This window comes from Pristiophorus japonicus, chromosome 6 (assembly GCF_044704955.1).
Source record: "Pristiophorus japonicus isolate sPriJap1 chromosome 6, sPriJap1.hap1, whole genome shotgun sequence".
In the NCBI taxonomy this organism is placed as follows: domain Eukaryota; kingdom Metazoa; phylum Chordata; class Chondrichthyes; family Pristiophoridae; genus Pristiophorus; species Pristiophorus japonicus.
In genome coordinates this window covers 197,545,740-197,568,107 of record NC_091982.1, presented here as the reverse complement: position 1 = coordinate 197,568,107, position 22,368 = coordinate 197,545,740, and the positions used below count along the sequence as shown (strand labels likewise).

Sequence of the window (22,368 nt, the reverse complement as noted above, 5' to 3'; positions counted from 1 at the left end):
CGGTGCAGTGGCTCTAGGCCTTTTGGCTAAGAGCATTGGCGCAGAGTGATCCTTGATGTGTGCAAGGTGACCTCTGGCGTTTGTGATTTGACAAAGAATTGGAAAGATTGGCAACGAAAAATTAAAAAAAATGCAGAAATCAATCACCTTCTCGGCCTTTTGGCTAAGATCATGCATAACTGACCTGACAGGGGAGTAACCATGACCAGAAAGTGGTTCTCCCTGGATCAGGAAGGTGGTTCTCCTATGCTTTTTGGAAATAGGAGGTGGGTGGGGTGGCTTGACCCATCCACCTCCACGGAGGTGGGTGGGGGGCTTGACCCATCCACCTCCATGGCACGAACCTGGTATTGCAGTACTTCCAGGAACGGTGCTTGGGCTCTACGCCTTTTGGCTAAGAGCATTGGCGCAGAGTGATCCTTGACAGGTGCAAGGGGACCTCTGGCGTTTGTGATCTGACAAAGAATTGGAAAGATTGGCAATGAATAAAAAAAAATGCAGAAATCAATCAAAGGCAGCGGAAAGAGCAAACCAGTCCCATCCACTCTTTCCCTCAACGACTATCTATCCCATCTGTGACAGGCACTGTGGTTCTTGTCCTAAGGACTCATTTTTAGAGTAGAAGCAAGTCTGCCTCGATTCCAAGGGACTGCCTATGATGATGACTCTTTGTCAGACAGCTCCACCCCTCTCCCGGCCAAATCATTCCATGCACGTGGTGCCGAGAAACAGGACCCGAGGCTTCGACTCTCTCCATTCCTCAGCCGGTGTGAGGATGCACTTGGACTGGGGTACGGAACTTTGGCTGGGGGAGGCATGCACTTGGACTGGGGTGTGGGACTTTGGCTGGGGGAAGCATGCAATTGGATTGGGGTAAGGCACTTTGGTTGGGGGAGGCATGCACTTGGACTGGGGTACAGGACTTTGGCTGGCCCTTGCTGTCTTCTGGGGAACTCTGTCCTCTGTCACTTCAGGAAGTCAAAGTGGATCAAGTTACAATTTGCAAAGTCAGTGAGACCTTGGGATGGGCGGTTCCAGTGACAAATTCCTGTGAAATTTCATGGTGTGGCTTATCCTCCAAGGAGATCAATCAGAAACAAAGGGTAGAGCTTGTTGGCCATTTTTGGCAGTACAAATAAACGCATCCATAACTTATTGGGATTTTTGCACTGTTCCAGAGACCTTTGCTGGAAAGTTGAATAGTTAATTATCAGAGCTCCAACTTCCATTAGAATCAATGGCGACATTGGCCCAGGATTTCCTGGGAAACTAATGGCAAGTTCACAGCGAACCCAGCAATTTGTGGCAAGGAATAAATATGCCTTGAGTTGCAAATCACCTCAAACTGTTGGACAATTTGTGCCGCTCCGCCATTAGCTTCATGTAAATAGGATCTCGACGTCAATCTCCCCATGAGTTTGAAGAAATTGCTGCATTTGCAGCATAACTGCGAATTAAACGACGCAGAAAGTTAAGGCTGGCATTTCACAATGTAAGAACCCTTTTAATGACGAGATTTATGTTTGTGCAATGCTACCCAACCCCAGAAAGGGAACAATTGAAACCGGAGTCTTATTGCTGGAGGTAGTAAATCTAGAGGTATTTTACATTTTAAAATGTTTTTCTTACTTTTCCTTTCCTTTTTATTCCCTCACTCTTAATCCAATCTTTCTTTCCCTCTCTATTTCTCTTTCTGTATCTAATTTGACTTTAATTCACCCTATTCCTTCTGTCATTTAAGAACATAAGAAATAGGAGCAGAACTAGGCCATTTGCCTCTCGAGCCTGCTCCGTCATTTAATAGGGTTATGGCTGTAAGAGAAGGGCAAAATTCATGGAAACCCCCCCCCCCCCCCCCCCCCCCCCCCCCAGTGTTTGGACTCATTGGAAAGGAAATTTAATTTGGAACTATCTACCAGAAAGTTTGAAGTCCTAAAATGCTCTTGGAAAAAATTACGAACTTTAATCGAATTTGGGATTCTACAAGACAAATTAAGTCTGTGGGCAGGTCTAGAGAATTAAAGAAGCCAGGTTTGATTATTGAAACTGTCTGGGGCATTGAGACTAAAGTAAATTGTCTGGAAAATGGATACTCGGAAACCCTTCTCCACAAGAGACATTAACATTGCAACAATTAACTCAGAGATGGCCAGTCATCAACCTGAACCTGGAAAGCCATTTTCAGCCTATGTATAAAAACAAAAGGCCCACTCCAACCTGCATGCAAAAAACCAAGCACAAAGAAAATTGCGATTACCAAGCTAATATTTCCATCAAGAAACAGATTTAGAAGATCAACCCACCCGAGACATATTAACTTTTAACTAGCCCGTCAAAATATTACAAAGAAATGTCGAGCCCACCAAAATTAAGCAAAGAATTTTGGTTTGATTTGGCGCGAAGATTAGGACAGCTCCTACGGTATATATAGCCCCTGTTTTAACAAAGGGTAGGCTGCTGCTTATGCTACTGCCTCAAAAGACACTGCTTGTGCTAGTGTCATACTACGGCTATGCCATCAAGAAGGGAGAGAAACCAACGCGACAGTTGTAAACTAACTTCTCCAATCTCGACGTCGTGAAATCGAAAAGGAAGGAATAACATCACCATTGCGGCAGCAACTGACCACAGCCAACGTGGTATCACTAAAACCACCATGATCGACCAACCTCGAAACAAAACTTCACAAGGAAGAAACTGAAGAATCGAAAGTTTCCACTCTACAATTTAGGCCTGACTACTAACAGGTGAAAACATTACCTAAAAGGACTTTGAAACCTACTTCTAACGAAAGAAAATGGGTACTTACCCCACAAATCCAAAACGCGCCCTACCGCATCAGCGGACTCAACCCAACTGAAGATTGCACAGTAAGAAGTCCTCTCCGACCTTTGGGGTACAGCAGGCAGAATCTACAGAATCCAACGAACCCCGAAATCGCGAGCTACCGCTAACTGACTAGAAAGGATTGGTAAGCATAGTCCCTGTCTGCCCTGGAGTCTAACCTAGCCAGTATTAGGTATTTGGGAGGTGGGAGGTGTAATTTTCACTGCAACCCCTTTGAATGTGTGATGTACTGTTCTTTATTAGTGTAATTATAAGTGTGACATTGTATTTTCTTATCCTTAATAAAATCAAAGTTCTTTTGCACCAAACCAGTGGCCTTTTGCACTTTATCACATCCCACAAATAAATCCAGAGTCTAGAGCCCAAGGGAGTGGGAGCGATTCAAACCGCTCAGGTAGGTCAGAGGTGAACCTGACCCCCAGGACCACCCCTTACATGGCTGATCTGATCGTGGACTTAATTCCACTTTCCTGCCCGCTCACTATAACCCTTTATTACCTTATCATCCAAAAATCTGTCTATCTCCGCCTTAAATATATTCAATGACCCAGCCTCCACACCTCTCTGGGACAGAGAATTCCACAGATTTACAACTCAGAAGAAATTCCTCCTCATCTCAGTTTTAAATGGGCGGCCTCTTATTCTGAGACTATGCCCCTTAATTTTAATTTCCCCGATGAGTGGAAATATCCCCTTTGCATCCACCTAGTCGAGTCCCCTCATTATCTTGTATGTTTCGATAAGATCACCTCTCATTCTTCTGAACTCCAATGAGTATACGCCCAAACTACTCAACTTATCTTCATAAGTCAACCCCCTCAACTCCAGAATCAACCTAGTGAATCTTCTCTGAACAGCCTCCAATGCAAGTATATCCTTCCTTAAATATGGAGATCAAAACTGTACGTAGTACTCTTGGTGTGGTGCCCTGTACAGTTGTAGCAGGACTTCTCTGCTTTTATACTCTATCCCCCTTGCAATAAAGGCCAACATTCCATTTGCCTTCCTGATTTCTTGCTGTACCTGCATACTAACTTTGTGTTTCATGGACAAGGACCCCCAGGTCCCTCTGTACTGCACTTTGCAATCTTTCTCAATCCTTAAATTGAATTGGTTAAAGATAAAGACTACTGGTCCCATTGTTCACGAAATTCCCAGATGTCCTGTTGACCTGCCCGTGCCCGTATCAATTCACATTTCCAGCAAGTCACAGCGCAAAAATAATTGTGCTGAAGGGCGAGGAAAAAAATCGAACTCTGTGCACGCCATTTGATGCCCCACTGCAGCAAATTGAGTTTTCTGAATTAATGCCACTGTGATCACCTCAACCACTTAAGCCATTGCAGAATGGTGCTGGTGGGGCTCAGTGTGTTTGGTGCAATCGCAAGAATCATAGGTTACTGTTAAATTAAGAAATAATTGTGTTCTCATTAGTAGCTCATTTTATTATTCATTGGTGTAGTATAGAAAGTGCAGGGGTGAAATTAAAAAGGAAATTAGGAAAGCAATGAGAGAGCAGGAAAAAATTTTGGCACGTAAAATCAAGAAAAACCCAAAGATGTTTTATAAATATATTAAGAGCAAGAGGATAACTAAAGAAAGAATAGGGCTTATTAGAGACCATAGAGGTAATGTGTGTGTGGAGGCGGAAGACGTGGGTATCGTTCTCAATTAATATTTTGCATCTGTTTTCAGAAAAAAGAGGGGCAATGCAGATATTGCAATCAGGGAAGAATGTGAAATATTAGATGAAATAAACATAGTGAGAGAGGAAGTATTAAGAGGTTTGGAACATAAGAATTAGGAACAGGAGTAGGCCATCTAGCCCCTCGAGCCTGCTCCGCCATTCAACAAGATCATGGCTGATCTGGCCGTGGACTCAGCTCCACTTACCCGTCCGCTCCCCATAACCCTTAATTCCCTTATTGGTTAGCAGCTTTAAGAATGGATAAATCCCCGGGCCCAGATGAAATGTATCCCAGGCTGTTAGAAGCAAAAGAGGAAATAGCAGAGGCCCTGACCATCATTTTCCAATCCTCTCTGGCTGCAGGTGTGGTGCCGGAGGACTGTTTAACATTGTACCTTTGTTTAAAAAGTGAGAAGGGTACAGACCAAGTAATTACAGGCCAGTCAGCCTAACCCCGGTAGTGGGCAAATTATTGGAAAAAATTCTGAGGGTCAGGATTAACCTTCATTTAGAAAGACACAGATTAATCAAGGACAGTCAGCAAGGATTTGTTAAGGGAAGGTCATGTCTGACTAACTTCATTGAATTTTTTGAGGAGGTAACAAGGGGGGTTCGGTGAGGGTAGTGAATTTAGTGTACATGGATTTTAGCAAGGCTTTTGATAATGTCCCACATGGCAAACTGGTCATAAGAACATAAGAATTAGGAACAGGAGTAGGCCATCTAGCCCCTCGAGCCTGCTCCGCCATTCAAAAAGATCATGGCTGATCTGGCCGTGGACTCAGCTCCACTTACCCGCCCGCTCCCCATAACCTTTAATTCCCTTATTGGTTAAAAATCTATCTATCTGTGATTTGAATACATTCAATGAGCTAGCCTCAACTGCTTCCCTGGGCAGAGAATTCCACAGATTCACAACCCTCTGGGAGAAGAAATTCCTTCTCAACTCAGTTTTAAATTGGCTCCCCCATATTTTGAGGCTGTGCCCCCTAGTTCTAGTCTCCCCGAACAGTGGAAACAACCTCTCTGCCTCTATCTTGTCTATCCCTTTCATTATTTTAAATGTTTCTATAAGATCACCCCTCATCCTTCTGAACTCCAACGAGTAAAGACCCAGTCTACTCAATCTATCATCATAAGGTAACCCCCTCATCTCCAGAATCAGCCTAGTGAATCATCTCTGTACCCCCTCCAAGGCTAGTATATCCTTCCTTAAGTAAGGTGACCAAAACTGCACGCAGTACTCCAGGTGCGGCCTCACCAATACCCTGTATAGTTGCAGCAGGACCTCCCTGCTTTTGTACTCCATCCCTCTCGCAATGAAGGCCAACATTCCATTCGCCTTCCTGATTACCTGCTGCACCTGCAAACTAACTTTTTGGGATTCATGCACAAGGACCCCCAGGTCCCACTGCACCGCAGCATGTTGTAATTTCTCCCCATTCAAATAATATTCCCTCTTACTGTTTTTGTTTCCAAGGTGGACGACCTCACATTTTCCGACATTGTATTCCATCTGCCAAACCTTCGCCCATTCGCTTAACCTATCCAAATCTCTTTGCAGCCTCTCGGTGTCCTCTACACAACCCGCTTTCCCACTAATCTTTGTGTCATCTGCAAATTTTGTTACACTACACTCTGTCCCCTCTTCCAGGTCATCTATGTATATTGTAAATAGTTGTAGTCCCAGCACCGATCCCTGTGGCACACCACTAACCACCGATTTCCAACCCGAAAAGGACCCATTTATGCTGACTCTCTGCTTTCTGTTAGTTAGCCAATTCTCTATCCATGCTAATACATTTCCTCTGACTCCGCGTACCTTTATCTTCTGCAGTAACCTTTTGTGTGGCACCTTATCGAATGCCTTTTGGAAATCTAAATACACCACATCCACCGGTACACCTCTATCCACCATGCTCGTTATATCCTCAAAGAATTCCAGTAAATTAGTTAAACATGATTTCCCCTTCATGAATCCATGTTGCGTCTGCTTGATTGCACTATTCCTATCTAGATGTCCCGCTATTTCTTCCTTAATGATAGCTTCAAGCATTTTCCCCCACTACAGATGTTAAACTAACCGGCCTATAGTTACCTGCCTTTTGTCTGCCCCCTTTTTTTTTTTTTTAAACAGAGGCGTTTCATTAGCTGCTTTCCAATCCGCTGGTACCTCCCCAGAGTCCAGAGAATTTTGGTAGGTTAGAACGAATGCATCTGCTATAACTTCCGCCATCTCTTTTAATACCCTGGGATGCATTTCATCAGGACCAGGGGACTTGTCCAACTTGAGTCCCATTAGCCTGTCCAGCACTACCCCGCTAGTGATAGTGATTGTCTCAAGGTCCTCCCTTCCCACATTCCCGTGGCCAGTAATTTTTGGCATGGTTTTTGTGTCTTCCACTGTGAAGACCGAAGCAAAATAATTATTTAAGGTCTCAGCCATTTCCACATTTCCCATTATTAAATCCCCCTTCTCATCTTCTAAGGGACCAACATTTACTTTAGTCACTCTCTTCCGTTTTATATATCGGTAAAAGCTTTTACTATCTGTTTTTATGTTTTGCGCAAGTTTACTTTCGTTATCTATCTTTCCTTTCTTTATTGCTTTCTTAGTCATTCTTTGGTGTCATTTAAAATGTTCCCAATCTTCTAGTTTCCCACTAACCTTGGCCACCTTATTATGTTACAGAACCTACAAGGGAGCAAGCTATCTTAGATCTGCTCCTGTGTAATGAGTCAGGAATAATAAACGATCACCTAGTAAAAGATCCTCTCGGAATAAGTGATCTTGGTTTTTAATTTGATACTCTCCTTTATTTCCTTGGTTATTCACGGCTGGTTATCCCTTCTCTTACCACCCTTCTTTTTCACTGGAATATATTTTTGTTGAGCACTATGAAAGAGCTCCTTAAAAGTCCTCCACTGTTTCTCAATTGTGGCACCGTTTAGTCTGTGTTCCCAATCTACTTTAGCCAACTCTGCCCTCATCCCACTGTAGTCCCCTTTGTTTAAGCATAGTACGCTCGTTTGAGACACTACTTCCTCACCCTCAATCTGTATTACAAATTCAACCATACTGTGATCATTCATTCCGAGAGGATCTTTTACCAGGAGATCGTTTATTATTCCTGACTCATTACACAGGAGCAGATCTAAGATAGCTTGCTCCTTGTAGGTTCTGTAACATACTGTTCTAAGAAACAATCCCGTATGCATTCTATGAATTCCTCTTCCAGGCTACCCCGTGCAATTTGATTTGACCAATCGATATGTAGGTTAAAATCCCCCATGATTACTGCCGTTCCTTTTTCACATGCCTCCATTATTCCCACGAAAGTAAATGCCCTTGGGATCTAATGCAAAGTGGCAAATTAAATCAAAAATTGGCTCAGAGGCAGGAAGCCAAGTGCAATGGTTGATGGGTATGTGTGTGTCTGGAAGGCTGTTTCCAGTGGGGTTCCGCAGGGCTCAGTACTAGGCACCTTGCTTTTTGTGGTATATATCAATGATTTAGACTCGAATATACGGGGTATGATTAAAAAGTTTGCAGATGATACAAAAATTGGCTGTGTGATTGATAATGATGAAGCAAGCTGTAGACTGCAGAAAGATATCAATGAACTGGTCAGACGGACAGAACAGTGACAAATGGAATTCAATACGGAGAAATGTGAGGTAATGCATTTGGGGAGGGTTAACAAGGCAAGGGAATACACATTAAAAGGTAGGATACTGAGAAGTGCAGAGGAACAAAGGGATCTTGGAGTGCATGCCACAGATCCTTGAAGGTAGCAGGCCAGGTAGATAAGGTGGTTAGGAAGGCATACGGCGTACTTGCCTTTGTTAGTCAAGGCACAGAATACAAGAGCAGGGAGGTTATGCTTGAACTGTATAAAACAATAGTTAGGCCGTAACTAGAGTACTGTGTGCAGTTCTGGTCAACGCATTACAGGAAAGATGTGATTGTACCCTCTCTTGTACAGAGGAGATTTACGAGCATGTTGCCTGGATTGGAGAATTTTAACTATGAGGAAAGATTGGATAGGCTGGGTTTGTTTTCTTTGGAACAGAGGAGGCTGAGGGGAGACCTTATTGAGCTGTATAAAACTATGAGGCCTAAGAGTGGATAGGAAGGACCTATTTCCCTTAGTAGAGGGGTCAACAACCAGGAGGCATAGATTTAAAGTAATTGGTAGGAGGTTTAGAGGGGAGTTGAGGGGAAATTGTTTCACCCAGAGGGTGATGGGGGTCTGGAACTCACTGCCTGAAAGGGTACTGGAGGCAGAAACCCTCATCACATTTAAAAAGTACTTGGATGTGCACTTGAAGTGCCTTAACCTACAAGGCTACAGACCAAGAGCTGGAAAGTGGGATTAGGCTGGATAGCTTTGTCGGCTGATGCGGATACGATGGGCCGAAATGGCCTCCTTCCGTGCTGTAAATGTCTATGATTCTATTATTCTATGGTGCAGTTCTGACTATCTAGGATCACTGGTGCAAAGCATATCTGGCGGGAGCTGTAAAGGAGTACAATACATATTCACTAGGCTGCTGCCTGGCATGAGAAAATACAAATACGAAGAAAGACTTGAAAAAATTGGGTCTATTTTTGTTAGAACACAGATTACGGCGTGTTACAAAAAAAATTAAATTATGAAAGGATGGGACAGGACAGGCAGGATAAGTCGAAGCAGCCTGTTTCCAGTAGCTGATGGGCCAAGAATGAGGGGCATAGATACAAGATTAAATGTAGGATATTTAGATCAAAGAGCAGTAGAAACTTCTTCACACAGAGTTGGGAGACTGTGGAATTAACCTCCAAGGTTACTGGTTGAGACAGAAACTATGTTGATATTCAAGATTAGATTGGAGATGTGGATGAAGGAAAATGGGTTGAAAGGATATGCGAAGAGGGTGAGTATATGTGAATTGAACGATTTATTTTCGTGGAGGGTAAACACTGACACAGACTGATTGGGCCAAATAGCTTGTTTCTGTGTTGTAACTTCTATGTGTGTGTATACACAATTATACACAATGGGGCAGTTTCCCAAGGAGCTACTGAATAGTTAACTTCCTGATGGTCAGGTGGCTGAAATGCAGTTGCATTTAACCATGAGACTGTAATACCTTGACTAATTGGGAGTGCAAAAAGTTCATGGTGAATAAAAGTAAGTGGAGCAAAGGTAGAAAATAGAACAAAAAATTGCAGAATGGAAGGGGGAAAATTACAACAATTTGAATTTATATATTGCCATTAACATGCAAAATATCCCACGGCATGTTACAGTGTAGTAATAAGAGAAATAGAACAGCAAGCCAATGGAACAAAATCAGTAAATGCTGGAAACACTCAGCAAGTCATCTAGCATCTGTAAAAAAAAAAGGAAAAATGTTGGTGTTTCAGGCCACAGTCTGAAGATCAAAGGGTAGGAACAATTGAGGTAATGGAATGATTTGAGCAGAGTTTGTGATGGGCACTGAAAACAATGCCACAGAATTTGCGATTGTAATGACGGTGAAATGGTCACTGTTTGCCATCATTAATCCATGTGGACAGCTTTCTTCGAGGTCAGAGGGAAACGCCGTCACTTCACAAAATCCGGGCCCATAGCTTTAGTTTCCTGATGTTCAGCTGGAGAAATTTGTAGCTCACTCCAAGACAGCGCAGAAGTGGTTCTAAATGGTAAAAAGGTAGAATTTGATATTGGCAGCATACATATGGATGCTGACCCCATGTTTGCAAATGGGATAGTATATAGATGAGGAAAAAGAGGGGGGGCCAAGGATAGATCCTTGGGGGACTCCTGTAGTGACAGTGTGGGAGAGAAAGACAAGCCATGCCAGAGATATACTGACAGCACATCTGGATAGGTAGGACTGGAATCACACATGGAACTGGATAACAGACGAGAAGCAATTACAGAGGACAGAATGACTAACCATGTCAATTGCCGCAGAAAGATCAAGGAGGGATAGCACAGCACAGTCAGGGTCACAGAGGATGACACTCACGATTTTTGCTAGAAAATTTTTAGTGCTGCAATATGCGCAAAGCCAGGTTGGAGGGATTTGAAAAGGAGGCTTTTTAAGAAATGGGCATGGAGTTGGGAGGTGACAAAATAGAATTATAGAACAATAGAAATCTACAGCACAGAAGGAGGCCATTCGGCCCAGCGTGTCCATGCCGGCAGAAAAAGAGCTATTCAGTCTGATCTCATTTTCCAGCTCTTGGTCCATAGTCTTGCAGGTTACGGCACTTCAAGTGCATATCCAAGTACTTTTTAAATGTGATGAGGGTTTCTGCCTCTACCACCCTTTCAGGCATTGCGCTCCAGACCCCCACCACCCTCTGGGTGAAAAATGTTCTCCTCAACTCCCCTCTAATCCTTCTACCAATTACTTTAAATCTATGCTCCTTGGTTATTGACCTCTCTGCTAAGGGAAATAGGTCGTTCCTATCCACTCTATCTAGGCCCTCATAATTTTATACACCTCAATTACATCTCCCCTCAGCCTCCTCTATTCCAAAGATTAAACAAACCCAACCTATCCAATCTTTCCTCACAGCTAAATTTCTCCAGTCCTGGCAACATCCTCATAAATCTCCTCTGTGCCCTCTCTCGTGCAATCACATCTTTCCTGTAAGGTGACCAGAACTGTACACAGTACTCTAGCTGTGACCTAACTCATGTTTTATGCAATTCTAGCATAACCTCCCTTCTCTTATATTTTATGCCTCAACTAATAAAGGATAGGATCCCGTATGCCTTCTTAACCATCTTAACTACCTGTCCTTGACACACACTCCAATGTCCCTCTGTTCCTATACACTTCTCAGTATCCTACCATTTATTGGGCTAGATTTTCAGTTTGCGGCGAAAACGGTAGTTTTACGCAGAATTACCATTTTTGCTGCGCTACCATTTTTAGGTCTAACTTTTGACCTTTATAATCGCATCGGTAAAGTCGGCATTGCACGAGGGTTCGTGGCGTAAACCGCGAGTTTCGGCAACTTTAGTCCAGGGCCGGTAGCGCTGCGAGAGGCCTTGGGAGGGTGAAAAAAACATTCAAAAAAACCCTTAGCTACTAAATTGATGAAAAATAATTAATAAAAACTTTGGGCTCAATTTTCCCCAAAGCTTTTTTTTTGCTGTACATGAAGAGTTACGCCCATTTTTTGGGGGCCCCCAAGTACACTAAAAAAAATGTTCTAAGTTTCCCCATTTGATTTCTTCATTTTGGCACAGCCTAACCGGTCCTTTAGTTTTGGGGGGGAGCCTTGATCTGCGGCAAAAAAAATCAGGTTGCCCCGATAACCAGGGACACAATGCGGGCTGAGACTGCAAAGAGCCAGCTAGCAACACATTAAAATACATTGCAGCAACTTAAAAACACGTTAAAATACACTGCAGCAACTTAAAAACACATTAAAATACATTGCAGCAACATACGTCCAATTATTAAAGTTCCCCCTCCACCACTCCCCCAAGGCCGGTGCCGATCCCCGCCCCATCCCAGGCCGAAGGGCCTCCCAGTCCGCTCCCCCCACCCCTAGTCGAGTGGCCTCCTGGTCTGCTCCCCTGCCCCTATCCCAGGCCAAATGGCCTCCTCCCTCCCAGTTCCCGCACCTAACTATACCTGAAAGGCTTCCCCCCCCCCACTCTCTCCCCCCCCCATCTCCCTCTTTCTCTCTTCCCCCTCCATCTCATTCCACCCTCCATCTCTCTCTCTCTCTCTCTCTCTCTCTCTCTCTCTCTCTTTCTCTTCCCCCCCCCTCCCAATCTCTCTCTCTCTCCCTCTAATTTCTCTCTCTTCCTCCCATTTCTCTCCCCCACCCTCTCTCTTACCTCTCCTGCTGCACTTACCTGCGCCAATTTCATTAACTTTCCGGAAGATTTTTCTGCAGAGGCCACATACGCTGGCCTAAGAAGAACTGGAATAACTCTCAGCTGGCCAAACTTCCCTTAATGGCCAGAATTGGCACGGGTGGCAGGTTACGCCCCCTTTGGCTGAAAATAAACGTACCTAAAAAAAATCTTAACTGAGTTACACTGGTGCAAATTGATTGGGGAAACTGTGTTTTTTTTTTAAAAAACAGGCCAAAAAAAAAGCAGCCTGCTCCAAAAAAACAATGCAAATCACTGGGGAAATTTGAGCCCAATTTAACTTACCGTTTTGCGGGTCTTTATACTTACCGCTGCTGGCAGCGCAGCCCAGACAGGTTTGACTCTGTCGGTATTCTGGGCGTGGCGTAAGGGTCAGGAGAGTGCCGTGAGCACAACGCAAACACAATCTGCATCATTGCACATCCACGCACCTCTCTCCGGCGGTACGTGGAAGCGCTGCCGCAAAGAGGTGCCCGAGGATCCCGCTGACCGGATTTTCGCCGCGGAGGGTCATATCGCAGTGAAAACCTGGTCACAAAGTTGGCGAAAATCCAGCCCATTGTGTATTCCCTTGCCTTGTTAGTCCTCCCCAAATGCATTACCTCTCACCTCTCCAGATTGAATTCCATTTGCCACTTTTTTGCCCACCTGACCAGTCCATTGATATCTCTTCCTGCAGTCTTCCTGCTATCTTCCTCACTATCAACCACACGGCCAATTTTTGTATCATCTGCAAACTTCTTAATCATGCCCCCTACATTGATGTCTAAATCATTGATATATACCACAAAAAGCAAGGGACCTAGTACTAACCCCAAGGAACCCTACTGGAAACAGTCTTCCAGTCACACAAACGCCCATCAACCATTACCCTTTGCATTCTGCCACTGAACCAATTTTGGATCCAACTTGCTATTTTCCCATAGATCCCATGGGCTTTTACTTTTCTGACCAACCTGCCATGTGGGACCTTGTCAAAGTCCTTGCTAAAATCCATGTAGAATACATCAAATTCGCTACCCTCATCAAAAAATGTAATCAACTTAGTCAGACCGGATTTTCGCTGTGGAGGGTCATATCGCAAAGTTGGAGAAAATCCAGCCCATTGTGTATTCCCTTGCCTTGTTGCCCTCCCCAAATGCATTACCTCTCACCTCTGGTCTGGCTAACTTGATTACATCTTCCCGTAACAAATCCATGCTGACTGTCCTTGGTTAATCCGTGCCTTTTTAAATGACGATTAATACTGTCTCTCAAAATGTTTCCAATAATTTGTCTACCGTTGAGGTTAAGCTGACTGGCCTGTAATTACTCAGTGTATCCCTTTCTTCCTTTTTAAACAACAGTACAACGTTAGCAGTCCTCCAACACCATGCCTGTAGCCAGAGAGGATTGGAAAATGATGGTTCAAGCCTCTGCTATTTCCTCTCTTACTTCTCTTAACAGCCTGAGATATATTTCATCTGGGCTTGGCGATTTATCTACTTTCAAAGATGCTAAACACCCTAATTCTTCCTCCCTCACTGTTTATCCCATCTAATATTTCTCACTATTCCCCCATAACTGCAATGTCTGCATCGTCCCTCTCTCTTGTGAGCACAGATGCAAATTATTCATTATGAATCATACGCGCATCTTCCGCCTCCACACGCAGGTTACCCTTTTGGTCTCTAATTGGCCCTACTCTTTCCTCAGTTATCTTCGTGCTCTATGTATTTATAAAACATATTTGGGTTTTCCTTGATTTTACTTGCCAATATTTTTTCATACTTTCTCTTTGCTTTCCTAATTTCCTTTTTAATTTCACCCCTGAACTTTCTATACTCCTCTCGGCTTTCTGTATTGAGCAGATTGCAGCGAGGAAAAAGTACATAAAGATAACTGGATAGATAAGATAAATGGGCTGAGTGGGTATTTTGAGTAACAGGGTGTTAATAGTGGTTTTGAAGGGGAGAGAGATGTTATGCATAAGGGAACAATTATGCCAGCTAGCATAGAGGCTCGGAGTGGTAGTTGGGTGATCAGAAGTTGGTAGGGAGAGAATCTAGGGAGCAGCAAAAGCTTAGCTTAGAGAAGGCAAGCTGGAGATGGAGATACTGTAAAGTGCCAAGATGTAGGGGCGGAAATGGTAGGGAGACTGGGAGGTCAGGGATGGAGGGAGAGAGGAAGCGAGGGTACCATCAGAGTGGATGTAATCTTAGAGACATAAAATACCAGAGCTCCTCACTTTTGGAATTGAAAGCAAAGGTAGAGGAGTAAAAAATGCTCTTACACACCAGTAAAAGTTAAAGGACATGATGCTCTGCAGCTAATCATTTTATATATGTTGTCGTCTTTTTTTGTAAAGTATTCTTTGTTTTTAATTTCTTTCAACATTATTACTCTATAATTGCCTGGAATGGTGATGGAAGCAGATTCATTAGTAACTTTCAAAAGAGCAGTGGATATATACTTATAAAAGGAAAAATGTGTTGGGCTATGGGGAAAGAGCAGGGGAGTGGGATCAATTGGACAGCTCTTTCAAAGGCATGATGGGCTGAATGGCTTTCTTCTGTGCTGCATGATTCTATGATTCTAGTAGTGGAAGGGGATTTAAGGAGGCGTTAGTCATGAGACTTGGATAATCCTTGCCACTGGACCAAGTCCTAGCTCTGTCAAGCCTGCATGGTGGCTGGTGTGCAACAGCCACCACACATTAAAAAAATCCACACTCAGGCATCTTCCACCCTTCAAGATGTAGTTTGGGACCTGGAATATTAGGTCCTTCATTGAAACACCTGTGAACTCATCCCTTTTTGGCATGGAAGCAAATCATCCTTGTTTTGAGGGACTGCCTATGATGATGAGTCATGAAGAACAAAAGCCTAGAATTGTCCTTGAGCTCAAGCATGATTTTGAAATAATAGGATGTTTTAGAAAGTGAAGCATGGCAAAGTTAGAACTGATGGGTGCCAGGTACGCTCAAATTTGTGCCCTTCTGATTTAAGGGAATGAAGTCGGGGGAGCAAAAGGTGTGCGAGAGAATGATTGCTTTGCTGGGAATATGGCATAAAAGATCAAGGTAACAGAATGATTTAGTAGTTTGACAACAGCAGAGCTATCATGGCTGGTGGAAAACCAAAGAAGAGGGAGTCGAAAATGAGAGGATTCATGAGAGAGTTGGTGGGAATTTTTATTGTTAATGGCCAACTGGCAAGCATAGTGGGTGAAAAATAAGGACATAGTTAGACATAGCCTTATCGATGATCAAAACATCAAATACAGAGGGCATGAAATATAATGAGGCCAAGGCCTGGCTGTGGGTACAGGTCATGAAATGTAGGTAAATAATGTGACTGAGTGAATAAAGGGGAAGATAAGTCAGAGAAGAGGAGGGACCTTAGGTTGGGTTGAAGTCACTGAGGATAAGGAGTCACTTGGTGTAAAGGCTAAGGGAGGAAAGTTGTACCACTCATGCCACGGCATGCGAGATGGGAGGTTATGCTACCATCTTCTGTTCCATGTTAGCCATCCCCTCCTTCTGGTATGTACTGTGGAGTTTGAGGAGTTATTATTGTAAAGAAAATGAGAGCTCTTTTGAAGTTTTGTGTTAAGGGACATTGTTCCACAACTGGTAAACAATGAATGCCAAATGTGAAAAGGTTGTTCAACAAAAACCTTCTTCACCTTAAAGAAACAAAAAAGTTTAAAGCTGCAATCTTCCACTCCTTGGTATTGCTGTAAAGTTTAGAATGAAAAGTAAAACATGCAACAGTTTAGGACCATTGGCTTCTGAAAGGGATGTTGAATTGTGGTCATAGCTGAAGAACTGGACGAATTCTTCAGTTCCATATTTACAAAGCAAAAGGATTGTAGGATGTACTTGGAACCCTCACTGCAGAAGGATGTTGGTGAGTTGAAAAAGGTGCAGATAAGAGCTACTAGAATGGTTGGGGCCAGGAAATAAAACATATGAGGACAGTCTCACAGAACTGGGACTCTTCATTAGGGAAAAGACTTAAGGGGGATATGATGAAGGTATTCAAATGAATAAGATTCAAGGATGTAGAGGATCAGTCAGGGATATTTGGTTTAGTATGGAATAGCAGAAAGGGCACACAAGTAGAGATTTTTAAAAAGCTTACATTTATACAGTATCTGTCATATCCTCAGGATGTCCCAAATACCACAGCTAATTAATTACATTTTTTAAAGTGTTTTATAGGCAAATGCATCAGCCAAATTGCATACAGCAAAGTTCACAAAAAAATTAAATTAATGACCTGATAATCTGTTTGTGGAAGTGTTGATTGACGGATACATTTTAGCTAGGACACTGCTAACTTTCCTGCTCTACTTCCAATAATGCCATGGGATATTTTACATCCACTTGAACAAGCAGATGGGGCCTCGGTTTCACACAAAAGATGGCACTCCATCAGTATAACAGTGAAGTGTCTGCCTAGATGATGCAATCAAAATGTGGAGTGGGACTTGAAGCTACAACCTTCTGATTCAGGAGGTGAGTGTGTTTATCATGGGCCATGTTGACACTTGACTGATTTGTAGTAGATTCAGGTAAGATGTAAGCAAGATTAATGTACTGAGGTTAGTCAGGTTTTTTTTAAGAATAGCTTACCAAGTTGTAGTGCCAAATAGTTTAGATCATTTCAAGATCTTGAAGAAAAACAGTGGTAGCACTCTCAACTCTAAGAGTCATAAGGTTCAAGTGGGACAAGTGAGGCTAGGCTAACATTATAATAGCAATGCTTGAATTGTTAGTAAAGTGCATCTTTGAAATAAACGCTATAGATGGTAATGGTTCTTCACCTAGGCATGATGGGATACTTGACCACGGGAATCTTTACAGATAGCTAACTCATTTAGAAGCTTGGGAAAATAAAGTGTTATTTAGAAGCTTGGGAAAATTACTCGTTGTTATGTTCAGAACAAGAAGATAAGGAGAATGAAGGTCAAATAGGAGTTGCCATGGGAATGAGAGGCCCAAGGCTAGAAGGAGTTAAGATAACAGGAGACACCTGCTGGACTTGAATATCTCCATTGATGTGATATAAGTTTTGGAAGTGTGTGGACTGTCGCAAAAAACCCAAGTTATAGTAACTTGTGTACTATAAATGTATGATGAAAACTCTTTTGTTGAGTGTGGTATTTCAGGCAACTGAGGATCACTCCCTTGCATTTGCTCGAATAAACTCTTTACTTGCTACACTTAGTAGACTCGAAAATGGTTATTTTACCACAACAAGGTAGTGGAATTGAGTTCCACTCGAGGATACTTGAGCACAAAATCTAGGCTGACACTTCAGTCCAGTACCAAGGGACTGCTGGAAGTGCCGTCCTGTAGATGAGACATCAAACCGAGGCTCCGACTGCCCCTTCAGGTGGAGGTAAAAGAATCCACAACACTATTTAAAAGAGCATGGGAGTTCTCCCTTGGGTCCTGGCCAATATCACTAAAACAGATTATCACATTGCTGTTTGTGGAACCGTGTCGTGCTCAAATAGGCTGCGCATTTCCTACATTACAGCAGTGGCCACAATAACAACAATGTGTATTTATATAGCGTCTTTAACATAGTAAAACGTCCCAAGGCACTTCACAGGAGTCTTATAAGACAAAAATTTGACACCAAGCCACATGAGGAGAAATTTGGGCAGATGACAAAAAGCTTGGTCACAAAGGTAAGTTTTAAGGAGCATCGTTAAGGAGGGAAGAGAGGCGGCGAGGTTGAGGGATGAAGAGGTTGAAGGTTGGAATTCCAGAGCTTAGGGCCTAGGCAGCTGAAGGCACGGCCACCGAAGGTTGAGCGATTATAAATCAGGCATGCTCAAGGGGAGCATAGATATCTCTGGAGGTTATGGGGCTGGAGGAGATTACAGAGATAGGGAAGGGTGAGGCCATGCAGGGATTTGAAAACATGGATCAGAATTTAAAAATTGAGGCATTGCTTATCTGGGAGCCTATGTAGGTCAGCGAGTACAGAGGTGATGGGTGAACGGGACTCGGTGCGAGTTAGGACACAGGCAGCCGAGTTTTGGATGACCTCAAGTTTACATAGGGTAGAATATGGGAGGCCAGCCAGGAATGCGTTGGAATAGTCAAGTCTACAGGTAACAAAGGCACAGATGAGGGCTTCAGCAGATGAGCTGAGGCAGAGGTGGAGACGGGCAATATGGTAGAAATAGGCAGTCTTAGTTATGCTGTGGATATGTGGTCGGATGCTCATTTCAAGGCCAAATATGACAAGAAGGTTGCGAACAGTCTGGTTCAGCCTCAGACAAATGCTAGGGTGAGGGATGGAGTCAGTGGCTAGGGAATGGAGTTTGCGGCCAGGACTGAAAACAATGGCTTTGGTCTTGCCGATATTTAATTGGAGAAAATTTCTGCTTATCCAATACTGGATGTAGGACAAGCAGTCTGACAATTTAGAGACCGTGGTGGGGTCGAGAGAAATGGTGGTGAGGTAAAGCTGGGTGTCGTCAGCGTACATGTGGAAATTGATGCTCTGTTTTCAGATGATGTTGCCAAGGGGCAACATGTAGATGAGAAAAAGGAGGGGGCCAAGGATAGATCCTTGGGGGACACCAGAGGTAACAATGCAGAAGCGGGACAAGAAACCATTGCAAGTGATTATCTGGCTACGATTAGATAGATAATGGAACCAGGTGAGTGCAGTCCCACCCTGCTGAGCGATGGTGGAGCGGCGTAGGATGAGAAGGACGAGGAGAGATAGTTTACCTTTGTCATAGTCATAAAAGGATGTCATTTGTGAGTTTGAGGAGAGTCGTTTCGGTACTATAGCAGGGGCGGAGAGATTCAAACATGGAGTTCAGGGAAAGATGGGCACAAATTTGGGAAGCAACAACACGTTCAATGACTTGAGAGAGAAAAGAGAGGTTGGAGATGGGGCAGTAGATTGCAAGGATGGAGGGGTCAAGGGTTGTTTTTTGAGGAAAGGGGTGATGATGGCAGATTTGGAGAGGGGGGAGAAGCACCCGAGGAGAGAGAACCGTTAACAATTTCAGATAACGTGGGAGCCCATAAAGGAAATTGGGTGGTCAGCAGTTTAGTAGGAATGGGGTCAAGGGAGCAGGAAGTGGGTTTCATGGACAAGATGAGCGTGGAGAGGTCATGAGGGGCGATTGGAGAGAAACTGGGGAAATATGTAAGTTCGGGGCAAGAGCAGGGGGGAACCTAAGATGAAGTTTGGCCCGGTGGGCTAGGGGAAGGAAGGGAAGTGGCAGAGGCAGCTCATCAGAAGGTCTCAATTTTAGAGACAAAGAAGTCCATGTGCTCCTCGCACTTGTTGGAGACAGGGGAGAGAGGTTTAAGAAGACAGTTAGCAGTAAAGAATAGAAGCCGGGGTTTATCTTTGCAATGCAGAATTATCCTAGAGTAGTGAACAGTTTTGGCACACAAGAGTAGGAACCGATAACCCAACAATGGTTTGAGGTGCAACACAGTACTGCAAGATCCTGGACCCCTTCCCATTACCAAAAAGTCAGTGTCCTTGGTTATATATTTTTTCCCTTTCCTCTTTTTTTTAAAAAACCCTCCCCCTTTTTTTCTCTTTCCCATGGCAGCTGGATGATTCCACCATTCACACTCCATCTAGACTCATCTTTTGTTTCCTAACTTATGCCATTACCATCTCATTTTTGCCCATCACCCCTATTGTCTCTTAAATATCATTCCTGCCTTCCATCCGATCAGACCTTCCCTTTTGTTCTTTCCTCCACTCCCCCTTTCAGTGCCCCTGCACGTCCCCTATCTCAGGAGCCTCCTATGAACAAGAGCAGGCATTGATGATGCGATCCAACACCGCCTCCAGTGCGCCAGTGCAGCCTTCGGCCACCTGAGGAAAAGAGTGTTTGAAGATCAGTCCCTCAAAACTGTCACCAAGCTCATGGTCTACAGGGCCGTAGTAATACCCGCCCTCCTGTATGGCTCAGAGACGTGGACCAGGTACAGTAGACACCTCAAGTCGCTGGAGAAATACCACCAGCGATGCCTCCGCAAGATCCTGCAAATCCCCCGGGAGGACAGACGCACAAACATTAGCATCCTCGCCCAGGCCAACATCCCCAGCATTGAAGCACTGCCCACACTTGATCAGCTCCGCTGGGCAGGCCACATAGTTCGCATGCCAGACACGAGACTCCCAAAGCAAGCGCTCTACTCGGAACTCATTCACGGCAAACGAGCCAAAGGCAGGCAGAGGAAACGTTACAAGGATACCCTCAAAGCCTCCCTGATAAAGTGCGACATCCCCACTGACACCTGGGAGTCCTTGGCCATAGACCGCCCTAAGTGGAGGAAGTGCATTCGGGAGGGCGCTGAGCTCCGAGTATCGTCGCCGAGAGCATGCAGAAATCAAGCGCAGGCAGCGGAAGGATCGTGCGGAAAACCAGGCTCCCTGATCACTCTTTCCCTCAACGACTATCTGTCCCACCCGTGACAGAAACTGTGGTTCTCGTACTGGACTGTACAGCCACCTAAGAACTCATGCTAAGAGTGGAAGCAAGTCTTCCTTGATCCCAAGGGACTGCCTATGATGATGACTTCCTTAAGAATCTGTTGCATCTCGAACTTTTCCAGTTCTGACAAAGGGCCACAGACCGGAATAACTCTGTTGCTCTCCACAGATGCTGCCTGACCTGCTGAGATTTCCAGCATTTTCTGTCTTTATAACCTTGGTACAGTATTCTTATAAAATTGCTAACTCACCATCAGCAATGCCATTGGATATCCTCCAAGATAAATAGTGTGGAAAGGTAAATCCTGAAGACTACTTCAAATTACACTGTCAGTTTCAAACTAAAATTTAATGAGTTCTTGACACAGGATTGATTAACATGTGCAATGGACTCCTGGATAGTATTTTAAAGGCGGCAGCAATGAAAATATTTAAGACACAACTGGATGCTGTGAGGGATAAGATGCCCAATGGCCTTTCCCACTTTGCACTGTTTTGGTGGGCTAAGTGTCAACAGTCGGGAACGGCCCCCTCCTATCTCCAGGACTCAGTGTGCCGCACACCGAGGCGGTCCTCAGACCCGTAAGAATCAGCCACGTCACTTGGCAGTCGTATCCGTGCGCCGAGCTGCAGCGGAGGTCGGAGCCGGGAGGTTGAGGCAGGAGGAGAGCGGCAGCAGGTGAGGAGGGTGCGTTTCCAGTCGGGTGGTTACCGGTATTGTCTCTCTGGCACCCTATGAGGCGGCCTTGGCGTGCGAAACGATAGAGGACAGCGGGGCATTCTTCTGGGATAGGAAGCTGCTTTGCCCGGCCTCACAGCCGAGGCAGTGTGCGAGCGGCTTCCGCCGACTGAAGGGGGTGACTGCTCGGCCAGGGTGCCGGAAATCCGGCTTGGCCTGACGCTAAAATCCGCACATCGTCTGACAGGAATAGCACAACTGGCAGTTGAACTGTCGCCGCTACCTGTCCCGCCGGTGGCGGCTGCTCGGCTACGGCACCGGCTGTACTGGGTTATTGAATGCGGCCGCGTCACGTGGCTTTGTTGGGTCCGCGGGCTTACTCCGTGTATGCAATGAGCTGATTAATGAATGAGCTGCCTGGACATTAAATTAGAACACAGAATTATACTGAGGTTTAAAAAAAAATGTTTTTGCATAATAAATATTTATTTAACCCGATATAAGGACACAGTGGTTATAGACAAGTGGCCAGAGAAAGGCCTGGCATATAATATTTTCCTTAGTCACTGCACTTTAGAGAGAAGAGAAACGAAGAGATTGGGGAAGAAGGGGAGAGGAGACTCTGGGGGATGGAGCTGGGTACAGACTGATCCAGGGGAATGGAGCTGGGTACAGACAAACTGCAAAACCAGTTTGGTGCATTATTTGAAATGTTTTCTTGTACAATATATTGAATTGCAGAAGAGTGGCATAAATAACAGTTCTGTAATTTAATCCAAGGGTTTG

General features: G+C 44.3%; 2 protein-coding genes and 1 pseudogene across 3 annotated transcripts in view; 2 read left to right on the top strand and 1 right to left on the bottom strand.

The window, feature by feature from the left end:
• gmps (guanine monophosphate synthase) overlaps positions 1-21,898 on the bottom strand; it is a 71,508-nt gene extending 49,610 nt beyond the window's left edge. Inside the window, exon 1 of the mRNA XM_070883533.1 lies at positions 21,155-21,898. Coding sequence (XP_070739634.1) covers positions 21,155-21,169 — 15 coding nt within the window. The 5' untranslated portion in view covers positions 21,170-21,898. The remainder of the gene's footprint in view (positions 1-21,154) is intronic.
• Positions 144-381, top strand: LOC139266444 (U2 spliceosomal RNA; annotated as a pseudogene).
• Positions 21,288-22,368, top strand: part of slc33a1 (solute carrier family 33 member 1) — a 47,667-nt gene continuing 46,586 nt past the window's right edge. The window contains exon 1 of one of the 2 annotated variants that reach the window (XM_070883535.1): positions 21,288-21,582. The gene's annotated coding sequence lies outside the window, so the exon portion shown is untranslated. The remainder of the gene's footprint in view (positions 21,583-22,368) is intronic. The other variant, XM_070883534.1, reaches the window with a different exon arrangement.